The 27,550-nt window shown below is 42.6% G+C and overlaps 1 protein-coding gene across 1 annotated transcript in view; it reads right to left on the bottom strand.

Annotated features, from left to right (window-relative positions):
* Positions 1–27,550, bottom strand: part of SYCP1 (synaptonemal complex protein 1) — a 93,004-nt gene that overhangs the window by 55,227 nt on the left and 10,227 nt on the right. The window contains exons 8-14 of the mRNA XM_067467063.1: positions 15,899–15,968; positions 15,237–15,310; positions 10,814–10,922; positions 9,952–10,046; positions 8,383–8,567; positions 5,742–5,809; positions 5,108–5,169 (exon numbers count right to left, since the gene is read on the bottom strand). Of these exons, the coding sequence (XP_067323164.1) occupies positions 5,108–5,169; positions 5,742–5,809; positions 8,383–8,567; positions 9,952–10,046; positions 10,814–10,922; positions 15,237–15,310; positions 15,899–15,968 (663 nt within the window). The remainder of the gene's footprint in view (positions 1–5,107; positions 5,170–5,741; positions 5,810–8,382; positions 8,568–9,951; positions 10,047–10,813; positions 10,923–15,236; positions 15,311–15,898; positions 15,969–27,550) is intronic.

Genomic DNA, 27,550 nt, shown 5'->3' with positions numbered 1-27,550 from the left:
TGAGTCCTGATGTTCTATATAAAAAGGCACAAAGTGTAGTGACCAACCCAACAGGGACGATCTTGGAGAAAACTAGGAATGGAAGGCTATCTTGGGCAGAATGTTGCATCAATAAGTGACATGATCTTGTCATAGTAAGTCATAATAGGGCTCATCTGCCCAAAGCTCGCTCATATTACGTGCCAAGAGAGCATGGAAAGCTCCTTCATATGACACGGCAAAACAATGGTACCAATAAGTCATTTCCATGAGATAGGACATATCCGTAAGGTCAGGAACCCCAAGTTGAAACTTAGTTAACCAGAAAGCACTACCTCCAAGCTCGAAGACGGGGCCAAGAGGGCAACAGAACATTCCTATTCCTCAGCTCTCGATGAAATAGACTAACAGAGGTCCAAGAACATGATGGAAGAATCCAGTGTCCTCCTAAAACAGGATATGGCCACAAGGTAGCATTGCAAAGAGGAAGGGGAAAAGGCCTGCACCTAGGATAGATACAACAAATTTGTTGTTTATTCGTTCAGTCGCCTCAGACTCCTTGTGAAACAAAATCAGAAAAATCAAGGTCAAAACTGGATCAACCTCACTAGGGAGGCAAAAGGCTAAAACCAGGTCCAATTTAAATGACAGAGCTTAGTAGGCTCTTTGGGCTGTCTCCAAGATAGTCCTCAGTAGCTGTGCCAAGAGGTAGACGGGTTCAGCCTCACTGATCAGCCATATCCATCAAATTGTCAGTCTAGACGATGTACATCAGAATGGGGGCTTCAACTCTCCTGGGGCGTGAGGAGATCTGAGTAATTGGAGAGGTGCATCGGCTCACCCCGGAGCATCTCAAGGAGGAAAGATGCACCAGTTTCATAGATGAAAGGTAAATGCTAGAAGCGGAGAGTATGTCTCACCTTACTTGCTGCTTATCAGAATGTGGTAATGTTACCTGTGGGGGCTATGAGCCCCAACATCGATGGTTCGAGTAACTTCACACCGGGTTCAACTAGTAGCTTTTCAAAGGAATTTAATTGTCTGGCAGCCTTCATCCTGGGCCAGGTCCCTCGGGCATCAAGGCCCTTCGAATGTGTATCCCCAAATCCAAAGTAAGGAATCCACAGTTAGAATTCTAGGAATATTCCATGGTCTGAAGGACAAACTGTACAGATGTTGCTTGATGGTCCGACCACCAAAGTGGTTGTGAGGATCATAACCGAGGTAATCAAACAAACAGAAAAACATGCCTGTATGGGCCAGAATAGGACCCTGCATGAAGGGTTGTGGTTGTAGTTAAAGTCATATGAGGAAAAACCATGTAGACCAGATATGAGAAGGAAGTAGAAGCTTCGATTTAGTTGCCAGTAGTCAGTTATGAATACATAGATAGGTGTAATGTCACTGAAGTGAAAATGGGCTACCATGGCAACCCTACACTTGGGGAAAGCACAAAAAACAGTCATGAGACCAAACCGCCATGCATCAAACAAAGGAGTGGTCCCTCAAATCAGTTTTGGCAAACGAAGCATCATTAATGACAGGGAAAGAATAGTAGAAAGCGATATCATCCAAGACTTGGGAGAATGGATGTATCAGTTGATGTTTCTTAGGTTCAGGATAGCACATTAGCCACCATCCCTCTTAGGCAGTCAGAAGTAACCGAAGAAAGTGCAAGAGAAGAGCACTAATGGATACCAGTAGGCGATCAGCCTTTCTGTAACAAGGCCTGGACCTCTCCCCAACATGTAGAGAAGGCAGGTGACATGAGCTGATAGTCCTTAGCACCAGGCCTCTGGGGTTAACCTCTGCCAGACTGAGGCAAAGGCAGGCAGCCTAAATCCAACAACATGGTCTACACAGGAGGTTGTCAAAAGAATGCTCAAAGGCCCAACATGAGAAAGAAGCACAAGCGGCTAAATAATTTAGAGCAAAAATGGGCAACAGTGACCGCATTGTCTGTAGCTTTAAACAAGAAGGGCATGGTGGGCAATGCTATAAAATTGAAAATACAAAAAACGCTGTATGGCAATACTTTGGCAAACAGTGAGGCCAATGTGCCATCCATTTACAGAATACATCACGTGAGACAGCAAAACTATAAATAGAAGTGCTGAAGATATGGCATATCTAGCTTGAAAAACAACAATAGTAATAAATGGAGATGTGTAAACATATCATCATTCTAATACACATGTACACCTTCCAGGGTAATAGAAACAGAGCAGTTGCATATAATTTTATGTGACAGCATTACCGATCAAGGCTGAGATATCATAGGCAAAATCAGCAGCCTGGGAACAATGTCATGTGACATCACAGGGAGGATATTGTTAATAGCATTAAGCAGAATATAATCAGCAGCAATAGCATTTAAATATAACATGCCTCTTAAGAATAGGCAGAACAAGAGAAAGGATATATAGTCACATGCATACATTTAAAGGGAGTCTTACTATCCTAAAATTAGGACTGGAGAAGAGTGGTCATGCTTAAAGGACCATACTGTCTGCAAGCCTTCTCTAAGCCGAAGGGAAAGACCATTGGGCTAAGTCCAGCTGCTAGCCTTAACTAGAGGGAGCCCATTATATCAAGGGAAGCCTGATACAGTGTGTATTAGCACAATAACAGTAAATAATAACTTTATTTGTACCCCGCCACCATCTCCTTGAAGGGGCTCAGGGTGGGTCACAGAAACACTCCAACTAATTTTCAGTTGGCCATCCATGTGTGTGGACTCTGAATCCATGCAGAGTTGGCCCTCCACATGTATGAGCCCAACCAATATCCAAGCTTGTAGATATGTGGTGCTGCTGCTTACCCATTTGTGAGCTAGTGGGGAAAGATGGGCTTGAAGTGCCTCACTGGTGAAGGGAAGGTTGTTGAAGGGAAGGATATCACCCGACAGCAGGGCTGATATCGAGCCCTGGTGGCAGGATGTTCTGCCCTTCAACTCCAGCACCAGTATCTGGCGGGAGAGGGCTCAGAAGCCGGTACCGAGAGCTCAATGGCAACCAGGGAGGCCAAGATCGGCACGCTCCCCTCTCCAAGTGGCAGTGTCGCAGGAACGATGGAGTGCCACTTAATTGCAGAGGCTCATGCCTGAGGCGCCGTACCTTGAAAGGCATGCTCTGGCCCGCAGAATTGATGTCGCTCTGCGCTCATGCCCAAAGGCTGGTACTAGAGCGCTCCCAATTCTCTGCCTCGCTTGGGCTTGGCAGAATTGGCATTGTGCATGCTGGGGCGCTCCCTGCCCTGAAAAGCAGGCTCGGGCCCAGTGGAATTGGTGCCTGTGCTCAAGCCTGATGGCTGGCATCAGGGTGCTCCCTGACTCAGCCACCTCCACTGAGAGCTCCTGCACTGAGATCGGCGGGGTTCTACACAAATATTCTGCAGCCCTTGGTGTGGGCTAGGAGCCTTGGTGGAGGCGGACCCATCTGGGAGCCCTCCACAAGACACTCACCCCCCCCCTCCACAAAGGGAGCCTCCAGCAGCACCGACACCGCCAGAGCCAGCATGGAAGGCGTGCTGGCCTCTCCCTCGCCCGAGATTGGGCCGTGTGCATGCGTAGTCTGTGCATTGGGAGTTTCAACTACAGACAAGTTTGACTCTACGGCCAGCAAGGGGAGCTTGCTCTCCAATTGTGCCTTGGTGAAACTTGCACCGCGGCTTGAAGCGCCGTTGAGAAGGACTTTCGCGCCTTTCTTACAGGACTCAAGCGCTGAGAAGAAGGCTCTCCGCCATCTTGGCTGGCCTTGGGCTTAGCCTTTTTGGTGTTCTTTTCCATTGGGCCCACAGCTTGTGTAGCTGCCGAAGGAGGTAGGGACAACCCTCTTGATAGATCCGAGGGCCTTGGAAGGTGCTGGGGAGGGATCGGAGGCAGCAGATCTCTTTCATATAAGGCTGCTTTGAGCCTATATTCTCTGTTCTTCAGCATCTGCGGGGTAAAAGATTGGCAAATCACACACATTTGCGACAGGTGCCCCTCTCCCAGGCAAAGGACACAAAGGGAATGCCCATCGCCATCATGATAGTTATTGGGGCAATTAGTGCAATGTTTAAAATAAGTCGTTGTCGACATATTACCACACACAGAGAGGTCAAGAACAGTCCGGGTCAAGAAAGGGGACATCAGCGAAAGTCAGGCAGTCCAGCTCAACACACAAACGTTAGAAAAGTTGAACAGTGCAGGTCAAAGCACATAAGTCAGGAAAAACAGGCAGTCCGAGTCAAAACACAATAGTAAAAATATGCTAGTCAAGACAAAGGTTCTCTAGCTGCTGCTATCGGATGAAGAGAACTGAGGGCAGTAGCTCCGCCAACAGGCTACTTATACCAAGAGGGGAAGGTGGGTGGAGCTTCCACCAAAAATGTTTTTTATAAAATGTCTAGAAGGTTCCAAAAGCTGCTCTGCGCAGGTGCAGAGATTACCATATGTGCGATTCACAGTTGACCACGATGGGAAATCAGAATTTTGAAAGATCTCTTATACATATATTTTCACTTAAAATTGGAATATCTAAAAATCAAGATCTATGACCCACACATATTACATTTTTAGAAACTAAATAAAACACCTTTAATCTGGTATCTAGTTATTAAAAAACTACTTGATAGTTTAGGAGAAATTAAAGTATAAACTTTTAAAGGAAGCACTAGTGATCATAGTTGTTATATACCTGGAAACACTGTAAATTGTATTTAAACTTAAGTTTTTCTGATGGAGCTTAGCCTGAGGAGTCTGATTCTGATGTCAGTTGCACCATCTTCTTGTCAAAAATGTTGATTAAACGTGCATGACATCAAAATTATAGTTCCTTCAGAACTGCAAGTACTATCTCAATCAGTTTTTGGTCATTTATTCACACTACCTTTCCACCAATTTATATTGCAATAGCAGTAATAGTTGACATAGTGGAAGTGACCAATTTTTGCTTCTCATAGACTTAGTTAACCAGTTAAAATGCATGAATAAATCAGTATTTTAACCTGATTTGGTGGGGGGGGGGGGGGGGTTGAACTTATAAACCTCCCCCAGGCTATGATCTTGCCCAGTAATACAGTAACCCTATGCAGTTATCCATTAAGAACAGTGAGATTTACTCTGAAATGAAAAATTATACCTTACCAGTGCTGCTGCCATTTCTTCAACTTGTTTTTCTTTAACATTTTTCAGGTTGGTCACCACTTCTGCAATGAATGCAAATATGTATAATATAAAATAATAAATTCACACACACATATTACTTACATTACATTTTAAAGGGTATTCATAAAATGTTCTACTTGTTTACCAAATCAAAAGGTATAATTACTAGGATGTCAGAATTGTAATGAAGATATGTAGCAGTAAAAACAATTGCCACTATTAAATCACCTTTAAAGCAACTTGGTATACCAGTTTCAATGGTACATCTGGAGTTTTGGAAAGTGTCAAGTTAGAGAGTACCGTTTTCTTCAAATTATTATGCAGTAAAGTATTAACTTTACTGCATCAAATCTTAATGTAGCAAATATTAACTTTACTACATTAAATCTATCTGTTATAGACCAAATCAAGACAGCATTGATTTTCCTAAATGAGAATGATGTCATTTGAGGAAAATATCCTAGTGCATATCTCATCAAGATCACAATATGTACAGAGGTGGGCCACCATTTGTTGTTCTTGTTGTTGTTGCAACATATGGATATTAAGGTACTAGAACTAGCACTGCAATGATTAATTGTTTTAAAGTTTCAACGTTTTTGGAATAACATACCTAGTTCATCTGCTTTCTTTTGAAGCTCCAAAACCAAAATATCTGATGCATCCTTCAGTTCTTTCTGTCTATTAAAATAATTGAAATATTCAAAGTATGAGTTTATAATAAATAAACTAAATAAATGTCAAATGCCTATAAACATGAAGGGGAATATAAGTTTATAAGGGTGACTAATGGATCTGTTGCCATGGTAATGGTGAACCACTCTCAGTTTTACAGCCTGTTTTCCTATAGTTGTTCCAGATTGTATAGGAGCTCTCCTAAAAGCAAACCTCTGTTAGAAGCAGGATCTTGAACTAGGTGCCCCCTGTACAACCTTAGAACACCTGTGGAAACTAGTACCGGATAGAATTGTTCGGAAGATCCGAAAAGTTGTTAAAAAAAACTTCCAAATTTTGCCTTCTGAAGCAGTTTCGAACCATGCAAGAAAAGTGGGAGGGGCAAATCCAAATTTGAGCCACTTACCTTTTATTCAGAAATATTCTGTATTGTTCAGTTTTCTCCCAAGGTTATTTTCTTCCTTCCTTCTCTGCTTTTCCCCACTTCTTGTCCATCTGCCTTGGTTTGAGCTGGACCAGTCACAAGAAGAGGAGGGAAAAGCAGAGAAGGAAAGAATTTCCTCTGCTTGCTTTTCCCCACTTCTTGTCCCTGGCCCAGCTGAAGCCGAGGCAGAGGGACAAGAAGCGGGGGAAAGCAAGTGGAGGAAATTCCTTCCTTCTCTTCTTTCCCCCCGCTTCTTGTGGCTGGCCCAGCTCAAGCCGATCTGCTTGCCTTTCCCCACTTCTTTTTCCTCAAGCAACATTAATTCTTCAGTGTAGGTGTGCCACAGAGGTAGGGCACATGTAAAGCAATATGGGCATTGCCTGAAAAGACAATGTTACTTAGCGGCAATTTCCTGGTTCCAGAGGAAGGCTGGCCTTCCCTCCTGTTTTTCGGATCCTCGTGTTAAACTGTTTCTCAGAGGGGTTAATAATGTAAAACCTCCGGTTGCTCCCATAACTCCGAGTTGGGATTTAGAACTAGTGCTATCCTCACTCATGAGCCCCCCCCCCCTTTGAGCCTTTAGCGACAGTAGATGTCTCTTATTTATCGGGGAAAGTCGCCTTCTTGGTGGCCATAACCTCGGCCCACCGTGCTAGCGAACTTTGTGCCTTGAGGCATGATGCTCCGTACCTGAGGTTTCATAAAGATAAAGTGGTGCTCCGTACGGACATTTCCTTTTTGCCTAAGGTAGCGTCACGTTTTCATCTGTCACAGGAGATAGTTCTCCCGGCATTTTTTCAAAGCCCTGTTAGTTCATTGGAGAAAAATTTGCACCCACTTGATGTTTGTAGGGCATTGGCGTTTTATCTTGACAGGATTGCGCTGTTCTGGAAGTCAACCAGGCTGTTCGTCAAGTACCGGAGGGATGCCAGTGGCCTTGCAGTTTTGCCCCAGCGTCTTTCCTCGTGGATCGTTTCTGCAATCCGCCTGGCATACCAGATGGCACGCAGGGATCCTCCGTCCCAGCTGAGAGGTCATTCCACGAGGGCAGTTTCCACGTTGGTGGCCTTCATGAGAGGTGTTTCCTTGGATGCAATCTGCCGAGCAGCGACCTGGTCATCTCCTCTCACCTTTGTGTCGCACTACAAGATGGACGTCACATCCAAGAGAGATGCGATGTTTGGAAGGGCAGTCCTTTTCTCAGCAGTGGCATGACGCCCACCATCCTCTTCCATCAGCTTGTAAGTCTACCACATATACAATTCACAGGGACCACGACAGAGAATTATAGGTTGCTTACCTGTAACCGTAGTTCCCTGAGTGGTCACCTGTGAATTCGTACAATCCTGCCCATCCTCCCCTCTGTCGTGCCTCCTGTGTTCCAGAGCTGCTCTGCGGCATAAGAGAAGTGAGAGGCTAGGACCCACCCACTGGCTATTTATGGGGCCGGAGGGGAGTGGGCGGGCTTGATTTAAATCTATCATTTTATCTTTCTAGAAGGTTCCGAATTGCTCTGCGCAGGCACAGGAAATACCACATGTACGATTCACAGGGACCACGACAGGGAATAACTATTTCCTTTAAAAAAAAAACTGAGCAGTTTAAGAGCCTCAATTGTGATTAAGTAATTCCTAACTGATGAGAAGCTAGAAGTTATGATTTGCCAAGTCTCATGCTGCACCGAGCTAAGTATTATCCCTCTCGTTTGTCATATGCCTCAAAATTGCTATTTGTTGCAGAAATAAAGGCATAGTGGGGAATATGTGGCCTTCTAGATGGTCCTGGATTGCAGCTCCCATGGATCCTAGTCAATACAGCTAGGGAGATATATTCTAATAATGTCTGGAGTGGCATATGTTCTCAAATCTTTTGAGAAACTTTCCCTCAATATGAAGAGGACTTCAGATGCACAGAGTTGGATCTAGTCAAGTTCCTACAAGCAGAAAATGCAATGAACAATGGACTCCAAATTATTTCCAAATGATGGAAACTGTTGGATTCTAAGTGCAATGATTACACTGATTATAGGTAATGAGCACTGCAGTACAGCCATATTTTGAGAGCTACATGTTCCCCACTCTACACATTCTGCCTGATTCTATAAACACATTTTATCAGTGTTACATTTTCTTTTTTATAACTAGAACTATTTTACCTCTTTTGTTCTTTCTCTAGCAATTCATTTAAGTTTAAAACTTTGCTTTGTAGTTCATCAATATCTGATGCATGAAGAATTTTAGTTTCTTTGAGCTCTTCTATTGTTACTTCCTTTTGTTCAGTGACTTGAATTAACGTTTTCATTGCAGTTTGCAACTCAGTTTCTAAAGTCCTGCAATTATCCTAATCAAAATAAAGAGTAATGTTAAATTTATCCAACATACATATTGTGACAAATGTCTACAAGTCAGATTAAATTATCTATAACAATTTGCATGTTATCATTTAATTTGTATTTTATTTTATCAACAATAAAAAAGAAACTGTGTGTGTGATTGTCTTTTTCCAACTTAACTCCAAGGCTGTGAAATGTTAAAAGGACATTAGGAGTCTGCACTAAATAATTATTCTGGGCGGATTTTATCTGAATAATTATCATTATTTTTTCTATAGCCTATAAAGGATTATCATCTTTAAGCAGTAGGTGACAAACTTGTGTAACTTTCTGTGATCACTAGAGAGGAAACACATTTAATCACTCTAGATCTTTCTTCTCATACATCCTGGTTCTCATTCATTCTTCCCCTCTCTTTATTTCCCTCTCCTAACTTATCAGGCAATAGGAGCCCCTCCTGCTCCCTTTAGTCATTTGAAGAACCTGGAATAAGTGAAATTGTATGTGCAGGGCTACCTCTCCCACCATCCAGCAAAAACACAAGACACAAATAACCACAAGGGATGTACTTTTGGGGATAACAAAGGACACAACTGATGTTTTAATGTTGATGTTTATAATTGTTTTGAATTTTAATATGGGTCTTTGATCCAACATCAGTAATCCTGAGTGCTGTACTGATGACAAGAATTCCACACAAGCGGCTAGAGATCGCCACACTGTGTATGGCCTCTATCCAACCCCCCTCCCCCTCCCAATTAGTGCAGCAGGAGGGGGAGGCCCTGCTCAGGTCCAGGCCCATCTGCACAGCCAAGTGCACAACACGAAACAGGGCCATAACTCCAAGGTCTACGAATAGACAGGACCAAGCATCAAGAAAGGATTCAGGGGCTATGCCAACCACCCTCAAGTTGTGACAGAGCAAACCATAAAAAAACAAGACAATATAGAGTTAAAATACAGTGATGAGTGGGTGGGGTGAGAGCTCAAAGGCTACTGAGCAGAGGAACAGGTGGGTCTAGAATAAATACTCAAGAGGCAGACCAGAGGGAGAATGTTCTCCCTCAAGTTTTCCTCCCACATATCAATCAGCACAAGCCAGATGGTTTAAACCAATTGGCTGGCCGTTTTCTCCTCTTCCAAAGCAAGCACACAATGCACAGCTTGCTGGGAAAGGGATACAGTGGCAAAGGAAGGAGGCAAGATGGTGGGCAGCCAGCAGCACCATGCTGCAATTTGGCCCAGCTGGTGAGTCAGGTAGGGCATATATCAAGTAAAGTGGCTTAGAAGGCTTTTGGAATAATCATTATCCTAGACTTAACTTTAGATTCCAACAGTTCTAAACCTGGGTACTTCTACTAGATTTACAAAAAAAAAAATCCAAAATCATACCTCTGTCTTTTTCAAAGAATTTTTAGTTTCTTCCAGTTCTGTCAACAAGGACTGTTTATTTAATTGTGCTTCTTTCAACATCTCATCTTGTTGTTCTAAATTTTAAGTATTAAACATACAATATTTTCAGATATTTTTACAAGACTTGTAAAGCATACATCACAGTCTGCACAAGATTTTTGTTCTTCAAATTAGTGTGGTCTTTTTGGTATATCATAGAATCAGAGTTGGAAGAGCCGACAAGGGCCATCCAACCCCTGCCATTTAGGAAAACATAATCAAAGCACCCTTGATGGATGGCCATTCATTTTCTGCTTTAAAACCTCTGGACATTCCCCCACTTTGCAAAGTAGCATATTTATATCTCCCCTGACTAACAGAGCAGATTCTTAGTGTAACCAAGGATGAGCCAAAGCTAATGGTATATGCAAAATAGAACTGGATCTACCGGTACATTTATGTAAAAGATAGCTGTGCATAGCATAACAACATCTCAGCTAAGGAAAATTATTATCAGGTTCCAAGGGCAAGATCAGATTGCTTGCCTGTAACTGTAGTTCCCTGGCTGCAAATGCAGCAGCCCAAGAATCTAAGAGAAGCAGAACACAATGAGGGGAGGGTAAGTGGGGCTGTTTGTGAGTTGACAGATGACTAATTGAGGAGCTATAGTTATAAACAACCTGTCATTCTTCATGGTTTTTGTGACTGAGATTAACAAGCTACTAACCATAGGAGCCATACCACTATGCTAAACCTCTGGATCTCTTCCCTAACCTGTCACTATCCAAACCATTTCAGCTAGCAGGCATCACGTTTTCTATACTTAAAATGCTATTTGGAGTAGAGTTATAAAAACACTTACTTCTTACTACTTCTAATTCAGCAATTTGCTCTCTTGATTCCTGTAAGTTAATGTTTATGTACTTCATTTTGTCATCTTTTTCTCCATTTTGCATTGTCAATAGTGATACCTAATAACATGAAAAATTGACATATATAAATATAAATAAATATGTATCTAATAAAAGTGAAAGGATGTAAGTAACAGTGTATGTTTGTAGATGATTTCCTATTAGCTACCACTTCCAGAGAGCCCTGTGACCCCCCACTGATGATGATCGACCCCCTCCTTGCTGGCATTCCGGAGGAAAGTAAAGGCCTGGCTGTTTGAACAGGCATTCGATTAAGCAGTGTGATTGATTGACTGGCTATCGGAACATGGAATATCGGATAACGAGTTTGGATTCTGATTTCATTGATGAGACCTGGATTTGTTATATTGATGTAGTGATGTATTGATATTGATGTTTAATGATTTGTGACACTATTGCTTTTAAATGCTTAATGATTTTGTATTGTTTATACCTAAATTGTTGTAAACCGCTCTGAGTTGCCTAAGGGCTGAGAAGAGCGGTATACAAATAAAGTAAAGTAAAGTAAATAAATAAATAAATAAATCTGGACCAAACACAGAACTCCCATGACAAACAGAACATACTGGAGGAGTTTGAGGGGACTGGTGCAACATGATGGGAGTTATAGTTCCCACTGCATCCAGAGAGCACTGTGAACCTCACCAATGACAGATCTGGACCACACTTGACACATAGATTCCCCCATGACCAACACAATATACTGAAGGGTTTGGGGAAGACTGACCCAGCATGGCAGGAGAGTAGTTCACTTTGCATCTAGATCAAAATTGGCACACAGACTACCCCCCTCCCCCCAATGACCAACAGAACATACTGCAGGGGTTTTGGGGCGACTGACCCGGCATGATGGGACTTGTACATCACCCTGAATCCAGAGAGCACTGTGAACCCCACCAATGACAGGTCTTGACCAAATTGGCACACACACCCCTCCCATGACCAACAGAACCTACTGAAGGGGTTTGGAGGGATTTACTCAGCATGATGGGAGTTGCAGTATACTCATATCCAAAGAGCACTGTGAACCCCACCAATGATGGATCTTGACCACATACCCAACATGATCAACTTTAAGTACTGATGGGGTTTGAGGAAGATTAACCTGGCATGATGTGAGCTGTAGTCCACCCACATCCTTATGTATTTTCTTAATGGGCCCATTAATAAAATCCAAAAACAATGACTGTTTGAAATAAATAGTGTTACAAATTACCAAATATCTAACCTGGTCATTGGCGAGTATCTAAGCTAGTAAACATATAAACATTAAATATGTCTAAGATATGGCACACATACCATATTAAGCCACCTAATCACCTAATCAGCAGAAGCGAGGTCAACTCAATAACGAGAGTCTATTCACTTGGACACAGATCCAGTGACCTAGTAGCTGCAAATCCAGTGACCTAGCAAGCTGCAGAAGAAAGGGCACAGCATGGGCAATACTGTAGGTGAATACTGAATCCCATCCATGGGAGAAAAGCGAGATAAAAATGAAATAATAATATATAATATATAATTATAATAATAATAAGAGGAGGTGCTGGTGAATGTTGTTGTTCCGAAAGAAAGATGTGCTCATCAACCAGAGCAGGTGCTTTAGCCATGGGCAGGAACAAAGCCCTTGCCATACACACCATCAAGGCAGAAAAAGTGGCTTCATCAGGAAAGGGTAACTCCGGTTCATTTGGAATAACCAGAGTTTCTGGGGTGCTTTCCAAAGAGTCATAGTCAGTGTTAGAATCCACCACTGGGTGGAGCGAGGTCTGGTTGAGCTGAGAAGCTAGATCTTGGTGCAGTTCCATAGAAGGAGCCATAGAGGGCACCTCTGAAGCAGTAACCTGAGGAACAGCCATAAAGGTGGCAGCAGTAGCCATGGAAGTGGAAGCTGCCTCTAGGGTGAGAGGCATAAGGGCAGACATTAGAATGGGAGGCATTGGGGCAGCCATTAGAGTGGGAGGCATTGGGGCAGAAGACCCATAAATAAGGGGTGGGGGGTACAATGTTAAAGACCACCCTGATTCGGAGGGAACTAAGGACTCCCATACGGCATCTCCCTATAGTGGGAGAGGGGCATGTGCCACCTTGTGTCCATTTGGCTTATGGGCCTCCACTCATGGGAGGAGCCTCAGGACCAACTCCTCCTTGAGCTCAAAGAAGAGAAGCTCAAGCTCTGACACCACAGGATTGATGTCCCGGGTGTGCCACTCCATATGGAACTGCCCTATATGGTTCTGATGGGGGCAGTGGGATGGAGAGCGCCCATGGGACCGATGCCTCAGGTGCATGGCTCCAGCACAGATGGGAATGGCAGTGCCAGCAGCCAATACTGGTGGCCAGGTCCCAGGGTCGCTGTCATTGAGGGACCTCCACTGAGGGAATGCAGAGCAAGCAATCCTCGGACAGCAAAATGAGCTCAGAGCCCTCCAGGCCATCAATGTTAGTGCCGGGCAGTCAATGCCGACCCACTCTATACAGGCAAGACAGATGGAGACATCTGTGTGTGCGTACCTCCCTTGGGGGAGGCAAGGCCACTGCAACATCAGCCAGCAAGAGCAGAGTTAGGGCACTTTTTATCAGCAATTTGGGGAGTGACTGCTTTCACATTGCCATTGCTCTAAGGGAGGCAGAGGGGCAAAGGGTAGTACCAAGCCACTCTGCCCTTGCTCCCAAAGGAAGGAGAGGGGAAGAGGTGTGGCCAAGCCACTCTGCCCTTGCTCCCGAGGGATGTAGAGAGGCAGGGGGCAGTACTGGGCTGCTCTGCCCTTGCTCCTGAGGGAGCCAAACCAGTCAATAGGCTCTGCAGCACCTGGGCCACCAGCTAGCGGGAGAATGCTCATGGCCAAGCAAGTCCCCTCCCAGTGGTGGGAAGAGGGCTGCTGCCACAGTGCTAGGCCAGCCAACAAAGCATGCTCCTCTCCTGCAGGTGGCAAGCGTGTGAGGAACGAGGTCAACTGCTGCAACACTATGGCCCGCCGGCAGTGGAAAGGAGGCAGCTGATGCCGAGGCACAGTCCTTTCCCAGCAGCAGCAAGCCGTGATCACCAGGGGGCCAGGGCGCTCCCTGTCTCAAGGGGCAGCCTGGGCAGAAACTACACCTCCACACTCCCACTTCCTCCAAGAGCGGCAAGGGACAGGGAAGTACCTTTGAGCCACAAGAGGAACAGTTACCAGGGGCAGCGCTGGCATTTTCAAGGCCACAGACTGAATCACCTTCCCTTTTAGGTTTTTCTGGCTGTTGGCTCACTTGGAGGCCTTTCCCAGTCCGGTAGGCAGTGGAGGTGCCTTGGGATAGCGGGAGTTGGGAGGACTTGGTTTTCTTAGCCTTTAGTCTGATCAAGGAGGCTGACTAGGTGGAGTCAGACCTCCTGTTGAGGGTAAGAGGCCCTTCAAGGCTGCACCAGCATTATGAGAAAAAAGGACTGTTCCAAAGCCAGCATTTTCCTCAGTAGAGTGAGGGGGAAAAGAGCCTGCTCATGCAAGAGAGCTAAAGCCCAGACTCACAGTTCTAGCGAGCTTGAGGGGAAAGGCACACCTGGCAAGCCTGAACCGCGAGGCCCTTCCCAGGCAAAGGAGACACGTAGCATGTCCGTCTGGCAATTTTTCCGTCACAGGCTAAACAATCTCAAAAAAGGTGGTAGATGCCAATATCGACCTGATATATAGCATAGTCAGCAGTCCAGATCAAAACATTATCAGACTAAAAATAGTTAATAGATAAAAATTATAATCAATAATAGATCAAAAAGTACAAATTGGCTAGTCAAAAAATAGAGAGATTTCATAGCTACTACAGAAGCGGCGAACAAAAGAACTGAGGCAATAGCCCCTCCCACTGGCTATATACCTCCTGCGGAGTGTGGGCGGGGCTACTACCAAAAATGTATCTAGAGCTCTAGAAGATTCCGAATTGTTTGCGCAGGCATAGGAAATACCATATGTGTGTTTTCACAGACACCACGATGAAGAAAGATATTGCCACAAGATGGATTGTGGACCTTGTTGTGTTACTGCAAATAATATATATGGGTTGAATATCTCTTATCCAAAATGCTTGGGACCAGAAATGTTTTGGATTTCAGATACTGGGATATTTTCATATACATAATGAGATATCTTGGAGATAGGACCCAGGTTTAAACACAAATTTCATTTATATTTTATATACACCTTATACAAATGGTAATTTTATGCACAATTATTTTTAGAAATAATGTTATGCATGAAACAAAGTGTGTACATCAGAAAGCAAAGGTGTTATTATCTTAGTCACTCATGTGACAGGAGAATTTGGATTTTGGATAAGGAATATTCACCTGTAGATGCTACAGATATTAGTAACAGTAAAAACCTGTTTTTCCAAGGCAAGCATCTCTCTTCTGTGTTCTTTTTCAAGCTGTGCGATATTTTCTGCTTCTTCTTTTACTTCCCAGAATTAAAAGAAAATAATAATTAAATCACAACTTTTTAAAAATTCTTATACTAAACATAATGCTAATTGAAGCAACATAGCAAAACAATTAGGAAAAACAAAAACAGAAAACACAGAAGGATGACCATTTGGGAGCTGCCCTTAAAAAATTAAAATTTTCCAGGAATGCCAGGGCAGGCAATTAATGTTTCTGAAATCCAAACATGATTCTGTCTAAGAATGGTAAAAGAAGGCTGGAATAATATGTACAAAATACAAGTGATTCTCCAATTTTTATTTAGACGTGTTTAAAACATACCAAATAAAGCTTGCAAAATATTAATAACACTTAGATATTCTAGACCAAATAACCTACAACCTTACTGGTTATCTTTTAAATACCATTTTCTTGTCACTTTTAGCCATTTCAGGGGGTTTAAAATGGGTGTCATATAGGACCAATCAGGAAAACAGGTAAAATAATTATTCAAATTATTTATCAGTTCATATCAGCCATTGTTAGGCTTTTTCTATTCTGTAACAGTGGAACAAAGTGGTAATCTACTGAATACAATGCATATATTATAACTTTAAATTCTCACATTTGAAATACATTTCCAATCTGGAGTTCTCTGCTTGTACACGAAGTTCCTCAAAGGCCTGTATCATTCTCTGAAAGATGCAAATAAATATTTGGAAACAAAAAAATACAAAAGCCCACCTTCATCATCTTCCCAATGCTGACAATGCTAAAAGAACCTTCCTTCTAGAGAGGAGGCTAAGAGGAAAAGCTTGTGTAAAAAGTCTTTGTAAAAAGGAGCTTGTTTGTCAAAGACCTGTTAAGAGAGGCATGCCAATATATCAGGAAGAATCAAGCTTATCTTTTTGAAAGAGCAGATAGGGTTATTATGGAGGACCAACATATGTAGCATGTCGCTAGAGAGGGGAACAATGCAAATGGATCTTGGGCCTAAGCAGAGCCAGAAATTGAATGTTCGAGAGCTGAGCAGCTTTGATAGGAAAACTGCCCTATTCCTATTCTTCCCCTCAGCCTATCCTCTGTTCTGCCAATTGTATTCTTCTCCTCAGTTCCCCAAGTACAACAAGAGAGCAACCTGGGATCTGAGAAAAGGGGAGAAGGGTAGTTGTGTGGGACTACATGTGTCCACTTGAAGAGTTACAAGGAAATAGTCTGGGGTTTTTTTTAGGTCTCTGTGACTTAATAATGATGGTGGGTTGGGCCTTGATAAGAAGCAAAAGAACGTAGTCCAAGCATTTGCCAAAGCTCCAGTGTCAAAACAGTAATAATGAAGAAACATGAGTGGCTAAGACCACATGGCTGTCCTACTCTCACACTGAATCAGTCCAAGGTGACAAAACTACAGGAACTGTGGCAAGAAGAGGTGTCCGATATCCAACAATGTAAAAAGTTGTAAATCCAAACAGAATCCAAATAGTTCTTGTGGGTTTTTTCGGGCTATATGGCCATGTTCTAGAGGCATTTCTCCTGATGTTTCGCCTGCATCTATGGCAGGCATCCTCAGAGGTGAGGTCACCTCTGAGGATGCCTGCCATAGATGCAGGCGAAACGTCAGGAGAAATGCCTCTAGAACATGGCCATATAGCCCAAAAAAACCCACAAGAACTGAGTGATTCCAGCCATGAAAGCCTTCGACAATACATAGAATCCAAATAATTGAATTGGAATATTCAGTAACAGGCCATAAATCACATACACACATTAGCTGGGCCAGGTCGAGTGGTATGATGAAAGTCAGAATGATAAAAACATGAAACCTTGCTGCTTGAGAATCATCAAACTCAAGAAGCATAGATACATGAGTGGATAAAATAATAGCAACTGTACTGCTGCAAAATCCAAAAACTTTTTCCACTTGTAGATGTAGGAACTTTTATGAGAAGGAATGCAAATGTTCAGAATTTGTAAGACATCTAGAGTTAAACAAGATTATTGATTTATTTATTTACAACATTTTTACCCCGCCTTTCTCACCCCGGAGGAGATTCAAGGTGGCTTTATATACAAGCAACAATTTGATGCCCTAAAACACAATGTGCACTTAAATAAATATTTAAGATTGATCCTTCAAGCTGTCAGCCTGAGTGGTCTGGCAACAAATGATGTATGTGAAGGTCTAGAAGTGATGACAGGTGCAGGAATTCTCCCTTGTGATAGGTAAAGTAGTTCTGTGAAATTTGTTGGCGGGGGGGGGGGGGCAATATAAAGCCATGACAATTACATTTGATCTATGTCTATGAAGATTGGAGTGAAAGAAGAGGAAACTGATAGAAAAGGGCACTAGTCCAAGGAAGTCCTCCCTCCCACCATTAAGTTTCTCCCAGTTTCCACTTTGGAGAAGAATTGTTTACACAATGATATGAATATGATAAAGAAGAAACCAGTCCCAAAGAAAAGTGGTAAGATCCAAGAAAAGGACTAATGAGTACCACCATTTTTGTTTAAATAAAAGATCCTCATATTACTTGGATAGCTTCATAGCATGCTTTTATAGTTGTATGAATCTAAAGAGCATTTCTGTGCATCTAAGTTTCACTTGAGACCTGTGGCCATGAACTCTGAAATATAGGTTGCTTACCTGTAACCGTAGTTTCCCAAGTGGTCACCTGTGAATTCACACATATGGTAATTCCTGCACCTGCACAGAATAGATTTTGGAACATTCTAGAGAGTTATTAAACATTTTTGGTGGTAGTCCCGCCCACTCTCCCCTTGAGTATAAGTAGCCAATGGGAGAGGCTACAGCCTCCAGTTCTCTTCCACCGCAAAACACAGACAGGAGGAGGAGGCATGACAAGCAGGGAGGATGGACAGGGATATGTGAATTCACAGGTGACCACACGGGAAACTACGGGTTACAGGTAAGCAACCTATATTTTCCCATCGTGGTCAACTGTGAATTGTACATATGGTAGACTAGCAAGCTACTAAACTTGGATGGTGGGCGTCATGCCACCGCAGAGAAGAGGACTGCCCTTCCAAACAAAGCATCTCTCCTGGAGAACATATCCAGTTTGTAGTGGGACACAAAGGTAAGTGGAGGTGGTGGCATGGCACAGAGCGTCCCGCGGAATGCCCCTCATGAAGGCCACAGACATAGACATCGATCTCGTGAAATTGCCTCATAGCTGTTGAGGTGGATCTCTTCCAGCCAGTTGATACGACAAGCAGATTGCCGACACAATCCATGAAGACAAATGCTAAGGAGACACCAGGAGGCCACTGGCATCATTCAGGTATTTGACAAACTATCTAGGGGATTTCCTCACCCCTGCAGTCCTGTCAATATAAAAAGTTAAAACCCTACAAACATCAAAGAGGTGCAAACTCCAGTCTAGTGGTGTGGTTGGGTTCTTAAAATCAGGCAAAATCAACTCCTACAATATTTAAAAGCAAGTTGCCACCTTTTTTTGGAGGGGAGGGGCAGCTGATATCCCAGAAGGTAGAACACTAAATGGGATGCAGAGCTCTCTATCATGTTACCCATGGTTGATCAAGGAGAGAAGGTAGGTCAAGGTTTTTAAACCACATACTTTTCTTCAGCAAAGGAAGAATGATGAAGGTTGGTACCTTCCTGAACTCAAACGTGAGATGGGACAAGATCCACCATTCCATTTGGGGACCAGAAATAATGAGAGAAAAATGGTTGTGGTAGGGTAAAGGACTAGTACTGCCCCTTTCCCACAACAGGGGGAGAAACAGGTGATCAGTATGACCACCGTACAGCTGCTTACCTGCTGGATTCAACAGTATATCCACTCCCAATAATACTTAGGGCCCAGTTTTGGGAAGGTAAGCTTAGCAGGTGAAACTTCAAATACTCTCAAGTGGAAAGAAATATGAACTCTGAGTCCCCTAAATGGGTGAGAAGAGCGGGATAGAAATAAAGTAAATAAATAAATAATAAACTCTGAAGGGCATTATGAGGTACAGTGTTAGGCGCTCCATGACGTGCAGTCTAGGCGTGGCTTAAACGCCATTTGAAATTGCCCTGTTGCCTTCCTTTACTCTGTTGGGATCCCTGAGGGGGATGGCTCTGCTTCTGGGTAAAGGTGTTTTGACTTGTACAGTAAAGCTTGCTGTTGCATGGAATGATCTTTGGCAGAAGGGGTCAATAGGCACCCACCTCAGTCCCTGCTGGTAGGAAGAGAAAAAGGGAGTCCCACTTGTGAGATATCCAGCACAGAAGACCATCATTGTGCATAGGCAGATCCTTGGTGCTGGCATACTTTCAGTGAGAGTCCTGAAGATTAGAGCCAGGCATATATGCAAAGAAGTAGTGGCTGTGACAAGCTTCCATGTAGTTAGCTGAGTGATTTGTCAAGTTTTAACAGCTTTGCCAGAACTACAATATCTTGTTGGAATGCTCTGGCAAATCCTTGCTCCTCTAAGTGGCGGGGATAAAAGTATTAAGCAACTTTAACCCACAAGAAGAGTTGGAGGCTCCCATATACGTCCTATAATCAGCGAAATGTATGAAGAACAGACACAGACTGCTTCTGATTGCCTGTGGTGGATCGAACACATGCTGCAGTTGCAGCTCTGAGGCCACTAGAGGGGGCCCGCCTTCTCCTTTCAGTGAGGAGAAACTTGCAAAGGAGCCTGAAAAGGCTCGGAGGGAGCACTTCCCGCCCTTTTCCAGGACTCGAGCACTGCAATAACGGCCATCCGCCATCTTGACAATCCTTGGCCTTGGCCTTTTTTGCCTTTTTTTTAGGAGGCCCTGTCACTTTAGCCGCCAATTAGGTTAGTTTAAGCCCCTTCAAGGCCCGGAAGGCCCAAGGAGATGTTTAGAGGGGGCTGCTGGCAGAAGAGCCCGCTCATATAATGCAGCCTTAATCTAGACTCCCAATACTTCTTTGTCTGCGGCGTAAATGCCTGATAGACTGCACGCGCTTGGAACAGATGTCCCTCTCCAAGACAAAGGCATAAGGAATGTCCATCATAGTCAGGATAATAGATAGGACAGTTGGCACAATGCTTGAAAGACGTTGTTGCCAGCATAATGAAAGACAAACAGGGCACAGCAAGGACAGGTCAAAAACAGTCCGCGTCAAAAAGGGAAAGATCAAAGCCAAGACAGAAAGGACAAATATTTAGGCAAGTCCACATATAGTCCGGGCCAAAGAAGAAGTCAAGTCAGGCAGTCTGAGTCAAGCCAAAAAACAATAAAGGGAAGCTAGTCTGAGTGAAGGTTTTCTCGCTGATGCTTTGGCGACGGATGAAGAGAACTGGAGGCTGTAGACCCTCCCACTGGCTACTTATACTTATGGGGGAAAGTGGGTGGGGCTACCGACAAAAATGTTTAATAACTCTCTACAACAGTGGTTCTCAACCTGGGGTCCCCAGACGTTTTTGTCCTTCAACTCCCAGAAATCCTAACAGCTGGTAACTGGCTGGGATTTCTGGGAGTTGTAGGCCAAAAACATCTGGATGAGAACCACTGCTCTAGAAGGTTCCGAAAGCTGTTCTGCGCAGGCATAGGAATTACCATACGTGCGATTCACAGTTGACCACAATGGGAAATTAATCACAGTGCTCTCTCATCCATATGATGATGCATCTATAGTAACTATTACTAGTAAACAGAATGGCATAACTGAGTTGATTCGTATAGTTTGTTCACCCTGGGAATGTCCAAAAGATGACAGGATGTGCTCTAAGCATTTTGCATTCAGTCAAAGAAGCAGGATTGTAGTCCAATACAAACAATTTGATAGAAGTCAAAATCGAATGTGTGTGGTGTCTGTTACTATAAAATCAAGTAAGCTTCAAATTCAGTGAGTGATATGATGAGAATTCCTGGGTACCAATCATGCCCAAGAATGCAACTTCTCCACACTGTCCCAGAAGAAAAATGCCCATCCCAATTTTGTGTCCCAAAGAACTCCCGTCAGTGAAATTGTTGAATAGGATAAAGATCTGACTTTTTGGCATTGGCCTGAAAACTTAAATCGTGAAGTAATGGCAGTGTTCTGTGAAAGTCTAAATAAAACATTTTCTTTGTAGATATCATCAACAACCAATCAATCAACCAAATGGCTAATGGCAGTGTCTTGAATAACATTTTACAGTATTTCATAAACAGCCATGATGCTGTGGAAAATATGATAAATATGTTGCATTATTACATACAAATACTGGTGGCAAAATTAATAAACTTCTGGTGCTGACGAAGAACCACAATGTGGAAGTATGAATGAACAGAAGTGAACCATTTGAGGAAAGTAAGAATGGACCTGACTATCTGGAGCTTCTTTAGATATCTAGAACTATTCTTCCTTTGAATATCCAGATTCAATGTAATTACCGGATTCCTTTCCGCACTGAAATGTTGGGAAAAGTAACACATGTTATTGTAACAAGGTAGATGTGATCTCTGATGTCTTCCTAGACCCGTGATGGTGAACCTATGACACGTGTGTCAGCACTGACACACATGGCTATTTTTGATGACACGCGGCCACATGCGGCCGCATACCGAGAAGCACACCTTATAAGAGCCAATCTAATTCCATCCTTAAATTTGTAAAAGGCTCTACAAATTTAACATCTGCATGTTTGAGCATTGTTCACTCCATAACTCAACATGGAATATACATTTTTCTTATTTAAACTATAAATATTGCAAAATTACGTTAATTTTTTCTCGAAGTTGACACCCCACCCAAGTTATGGTCAGGTTTTTGGCAAATTTTGACACACCAAGCTCAAAAGGTTGTCCATCACTGTCCTAGACATTGGTTCCATTGCCTTCGAATATCAAATTGAAATATTCTTTCCTTTAGCTTAAAATCATTAGCCCTAGTTCTATCCACTGATGCAGCACAGAACAAGCTTGCACTCACTCCTTTGTTTCAACCCTTGAGGTATTTAAAAAGCACAATTGTGTCACCCATCAGTCTTCTCTTCACCAAGCTCATTCAACCTCAATTCATATTTTTTGTTCTCCATACATCTTTATCCTTATTGTCCTTTTCTAAATCCACTCCAACCTGTCTATTGTTGTTTATTCGTTCAGTCACTTTCAACTCTTTGTGACCTCATGGACCACCCCACGCCAGAACTCCCTGTCGGCTGCCACCACACCCAGCTCCTTCAAGGTCAAGCCAGTCACTTCAAGGATAACATCCATCCATCTTGCCCTTTGTTCGGCCCCTCTTCCTTTTTTCTGTCATTTTCCCCAGCATCATTATCTTCTCCAAGATTTCCTGTCTTCACATTATGTGGCCAAAGTGCTTCATCTTTGCCTTTAATATCCTTCCCTCCAGCGAACAGTTGGACTTTTTTTGCTGGAGTATGGACTGGTTTGATCTTCTTGTGGTCCAAGGCACTCTCAGAATTTTCCTCCAGCACCACAGTTCAAAAGCGTCTATCTTCCTTTGCTCAGCCTTCCTCATGGTCCAGCTCTTGCATCCACAGGTTACTAGGGGAATACCATTGCTTTAACTATGTGGATCTTCATTGCCAGTGTGATGTCTCTACTCTTCATTATTTTATCAAGATTAGTCACTGTTCTCCTCCCAATAAGTAAATGTCTTCTGATTTCCTAGTTACACTCTGTCTGCAGTAATCTTTGCACCAAGAAATACAAAGTCTGTCACTTTTTCCACGTTTTCTCCCTCTATTTCCCAGTTATCAGTCAGTCTGGTTGACATAATCTTGGGGTTTATTTTACTGTTTAACTACAACCCAGGTTTTGTACTTTCTTCTTTCACCTTGGTTATAAGGCTCCTCGGTTCCTCCACACTTTCAGCCATCATAGTGGTATCATCTGCATATCTATGGTTGTTAATGTTTCTTCCAGCAATTTAAACTCCAGCCTTGGATTCATCAAGCCCCACACGTTGCATAATGTGTTCTGCATGCAAGTTGAGTAGGTCAGGTGAGAGTGTATATCGCTGCTGTACAACTTTCCCAATCTTGAACCAGTCTGTTGTTCCGTGGTCTGTTCTTACTGTTGCTACTTGGTCGTTATACAGATTCCTCAGGACACAGACATGGAGCCCCCGGTGGTGCAGTGGGTTAAACCCCTGTACCGGCAGGACTGAAGACAGACAGATCGCAGGTTCGAATCCGGGGAGAGGTGGATGAGCTCCCTCTACCAGCTCCAGCTCCTCATGCGGGGACATGAGAGATGCCTCCCACAAGGATGATAAAACATCAAATCATCCAGGCGTCACCTGGGCAACGTCCTTGCAGACGGCCAATTCTCTCATACCAGAAGTGACTTGCAGATTCTCAAGTCTCTCCTGACACGACAAAAAAAAAAAAAGGACACAGACTAGGTGATTTAGTATCCCCATTCTGTCAAGAACTTCCCACTATTTATTATGATCTACATAGCCAAAGGCTTTAGACCAGCCAATAAAACAGAAATAGATAGATAGATAGATAGATAGATAGATAGATAGATAGATAGACAGACATCTGGCAACTCTCGCTCCATGTATTGGTGGAGTGTACCCTGCAGGATCTTGAGCATTACCTTACTGGCATGGGAAATAAGTGCCACTGTACGAAAGTTTGGGCATTCTTTAGCATTTCCCTCTTTTGGTAAGTTGATTTTTTTCCAATCTGAAGGCCATTCTTGTGTTTTCCATATTCGCTGGCATATGGCATGCATCACCTTGACAGCATCATCTTTCAAAATTTTAAACAATTTAGCTGGGATCTTGTCGTCTCCTGCTGCTTGTTATTAGCAATGCTTCTTAAGGCCCATTCAACCTCACTCCTCAGGATGTCTGGTTGTAATTCACTCACCTCACCATTAAAGCTATCTTCGATATTATTATCCTTCCTATACAGATCTTCTGTATAGTCTTGCCACTTTCTCATGATCTCTTCAGCTTCTGTTAGGTCCTTGCCATTTTTGTTTTTGATCATACCAATTTTCAACTGAAATTTACCTCTGATATTTCTAATTTTCTGGAAGAGGACTCTCTTCCTTCCTATTCTATTGTCTTCTTCCACTTCCATGCATTGCTTGTTTTAAAATAGTTTCCTATCTCTTCTGGCTAACCTCTGGAATTGTGCATTTAATTGGGCATATCTCTTTCTATCACTGTTTCCTTTTGCTTTTCCTTCTTTCTTGGGCTACTTTCAGCCTCTCCGCAGACAACCATCTTGCCTTCTTTGTTTTCTTTTTCTTTGGGACGCACTTTGTTGCCACCTCCTGAACAGTGTTGCAAACTTCTGTCCATAGTTCTTTTGTCTATATACGTCTTAAAATGAGGTGTCAGTACTGAACACAGAACTCCTGACCAGCATAGAATACATTGGGATTAGCACTTTCCTCATCTTGTAAACTATGGCCCCATCTATGCTGGCAATTTAATGTAATTTGAAGCTTGTACAATAAACTTCCACAAAAGTATCCAAAAGAAAGCCCTTAATGTGCACTAGTGCTTTGTGGCCTGTGGAATGACCATCTGGGCCTACATCCAGTTCCAGGATTTTCTATGTAATCATTTGCACAGCAAAACCACTTTCCTCAAAACTAGTTTTAAACTGCACTGCATGATCAATGTGGATGGGGTCTAGTTTCTATTAATGCAAACTGAGGACCTGTCCAGACAGGCCCATATCCCCGGCTCTGGTAAAAATGAATTAATTAAATATCTGGTAAGATCCAGATCTTAAGATCCGGATCGGTGTGGATGCTGTGAGGATTGGGCCTGTGGACCACATCACACAATTCCTGGGCCGAATCCACACAGCCATCTTGGTTTTTTGGACTCATGGAGCCCAAAAGATTGAGATAGCACCCACCCCCTCCCCCCTCCACAAACTCCAAATTTTCCCCTAAAATTAAATAAAACTTACCTGGCTGCCATAAATTTGCTCCCCGTGCCCTCCTGGTGCAAGGAAATGACATGCCAGGAGAGGGGGAGGCCAGGGAGGGATTTTTCATGAAGATGCAAGGAGCAAAGTTATAGTGGGCAGGTATGTTTGGTTTTATTTTTAGGGAGAAATTGGGATGCTTCGGGGTGGCTGCATGCCATCCGTATTTTAATCAAGGTGGCATATAGCCACCCCCAACCTCTGAAAAGCCCGGGTTTTTTGGGAAGAGTGGTGATAGGAATATGTGCCAAAATGGGTTTTTAAATCCATTTTGGCACAGATTTTAATACTGCCTGGAAACACGCTAAAATAGCATTTGCCTTCTTTGATGCAGTATCGCACTGCTGACTCATGTTGAACCTATGTTCAACAATAATTCCAACAGAAGAAAAACCCCAGTCAGGAGAAGAGAGACAAGAAAGACAAGGACAACGAAACAAGAAAGAGAACTTGTGGTAAACTCGGCAGCTCCAGGCAGAAGAAGATAAGGACCCTGAGGAGGAGAAAGATGATGTGGAAGAAGAGGGAGAAGCTGTGGAGGAAGAAACTGAGAAAGAATAGACTGGGTTTGAGAATGATATTTATGTATACATCTTAAGTTTATCTCAGGGTGGAGACGAGCCTTGGGAGGGGGTGGGGGGAGGCAGGATATTGGTAAAATGTGCACCAAATTCCTGAATATTATTTCCTGTAACTCGAATGGTTTAAATAGTGGGTCTAAACACAAGAAAGTGTTCCATTTTTTGAAGAAAGTTAAGTCTGACATAGCCTGCTTAGTGGAATCTCACATAATAGGAAAAAACACCTATTTGCTAAAACAAGAAAAATTGGGCAGGTTATTCACCTCATGTAATTATATATATATATATATATATATATATATATATATATATAACCCAATGGAATCATATTCTAAATTAAGAAAAGTTTGAACCCTTAAGTAATCTTCTCGGATAAGGAGGGTAGGATTCTAATAATTAAGATCCTCATCCAGGACAAAATGGTTCTTCTAGTTGGAATCTATGTCCCCAATACAAAAAAAAGTGAATTCTACAAGTTACTTACAGGTATATTAGCTGAAAATGGTGAAGCATATATGATTTGGATAGGCAACTTTAATGGAGTTATGGACACAAAGCTAGACAGGAGTAACAGAACCAAAAAAGATAAGAAAGAATGTAAACTACCAGGGCCCTTTATGAGAAAAATACATCCATGGAACATGTATTTGGAGAACCCTCAACCCAATTAGGAGGGAATTTACAATTTATTCTCACAGACACTCTTTTGCTTCTCAAATTGATATGGTATTTGATACAAAAGCCATCATCTGTAGGACAGAAAGGGTAGAGATCCTATCAAGGGTATTTGCAGACCACAATCTGATTCTAACTGAAATTATGAGGTGAAAGCAGTAGTAAGGCTGCATAAAGAACGAACAACTATATCCTGAGGATAAAAACTCACAGGGACAAAATTAGAACAGAAAAAAACGCTACCTGAAAGAGAACACTAAAGACAACCTAACAGAGAAAGTGGTCTGGGAAGCTGAGAAAATTATAATAAGAGGGGTATTACTTCAGCAAAATTTGATCTGGTATAAAGGTAATAATAAAGCACAACTAGAGCTGTTATCCAAGATTAGAGGAAAGGAAGTAGAGCTGGAGGAAAACAGAGGGGGTGAAAGGGAAATTTTCTGAAGAATTGAAAAACCTACACCAGCAATACAATTTGCCAATTGCTAATGGCATTGAGAGGAAAATCCTGTACAATAGGCTTAACTTCTGCAGCAAATTTGGAAGGCATTCAAAATCATTATTCAAAGTTATATAAAAAAGAACAGGAAGATATAGGCAAAACCCCACAATTTGTAAATGAGACTCAGATTACAAGGCTAACAGAAGCAATGAAAGCCAGTCTAGATAAATTAATCTCATTGGATGAATTAATGTAAACAATAGATAAGCTTAGACCATATAAAGACCATGATCCGGATGACCTTTCAGCACTCTACTATAAAATACCAATATATGTGCCAGTAGTGAATAAGGTTTTGGAAAAAGGAGAGATATCAGAATCTTGGGGGGAAATGCCCAATAATACTAATCCCAAAATCAGATAAGGATTTGGACCAAATTAAAAATTATAGACCTATTTCATTACTGAGTTGTGACTATAAATTATTTGCCACAATTCTGGCTAGTAGATTTAAACAAGTGCTAGCAAAGATTATTCATAAGGACCAAGCGGGATGTCCTATCAGACAGACATTTGAGTCAGAATGTCAGAACAATTCTGAACATGCTGGCGGTAGAAGGGAGTGTCTCCAATAAAGATCTGGTATTATTCTTTCTGGATGAGGAAAAAGCAT

This window comes from Anolis sagrei, chromosome 4 (genome assembly GCF_037176765.1).
Source record: "Anolis sagrei isolate rAnoSag1 chromosome 4, rAnoSag1.mat, whole genome shotgun sequence".
Classification (NCBI taxonomy): domain Eukaryota; kingdom Metazoa; phylum Chordata; class Lepidosauria; order Squamata; family Dactyloidae; genus Anolis; species Anolis sagrei.
The sequence above is the reverse complement of the archived record's forward strand: the minus strand, read 5'-3'. Positions and strand labels throughout refer to the sequence as shown.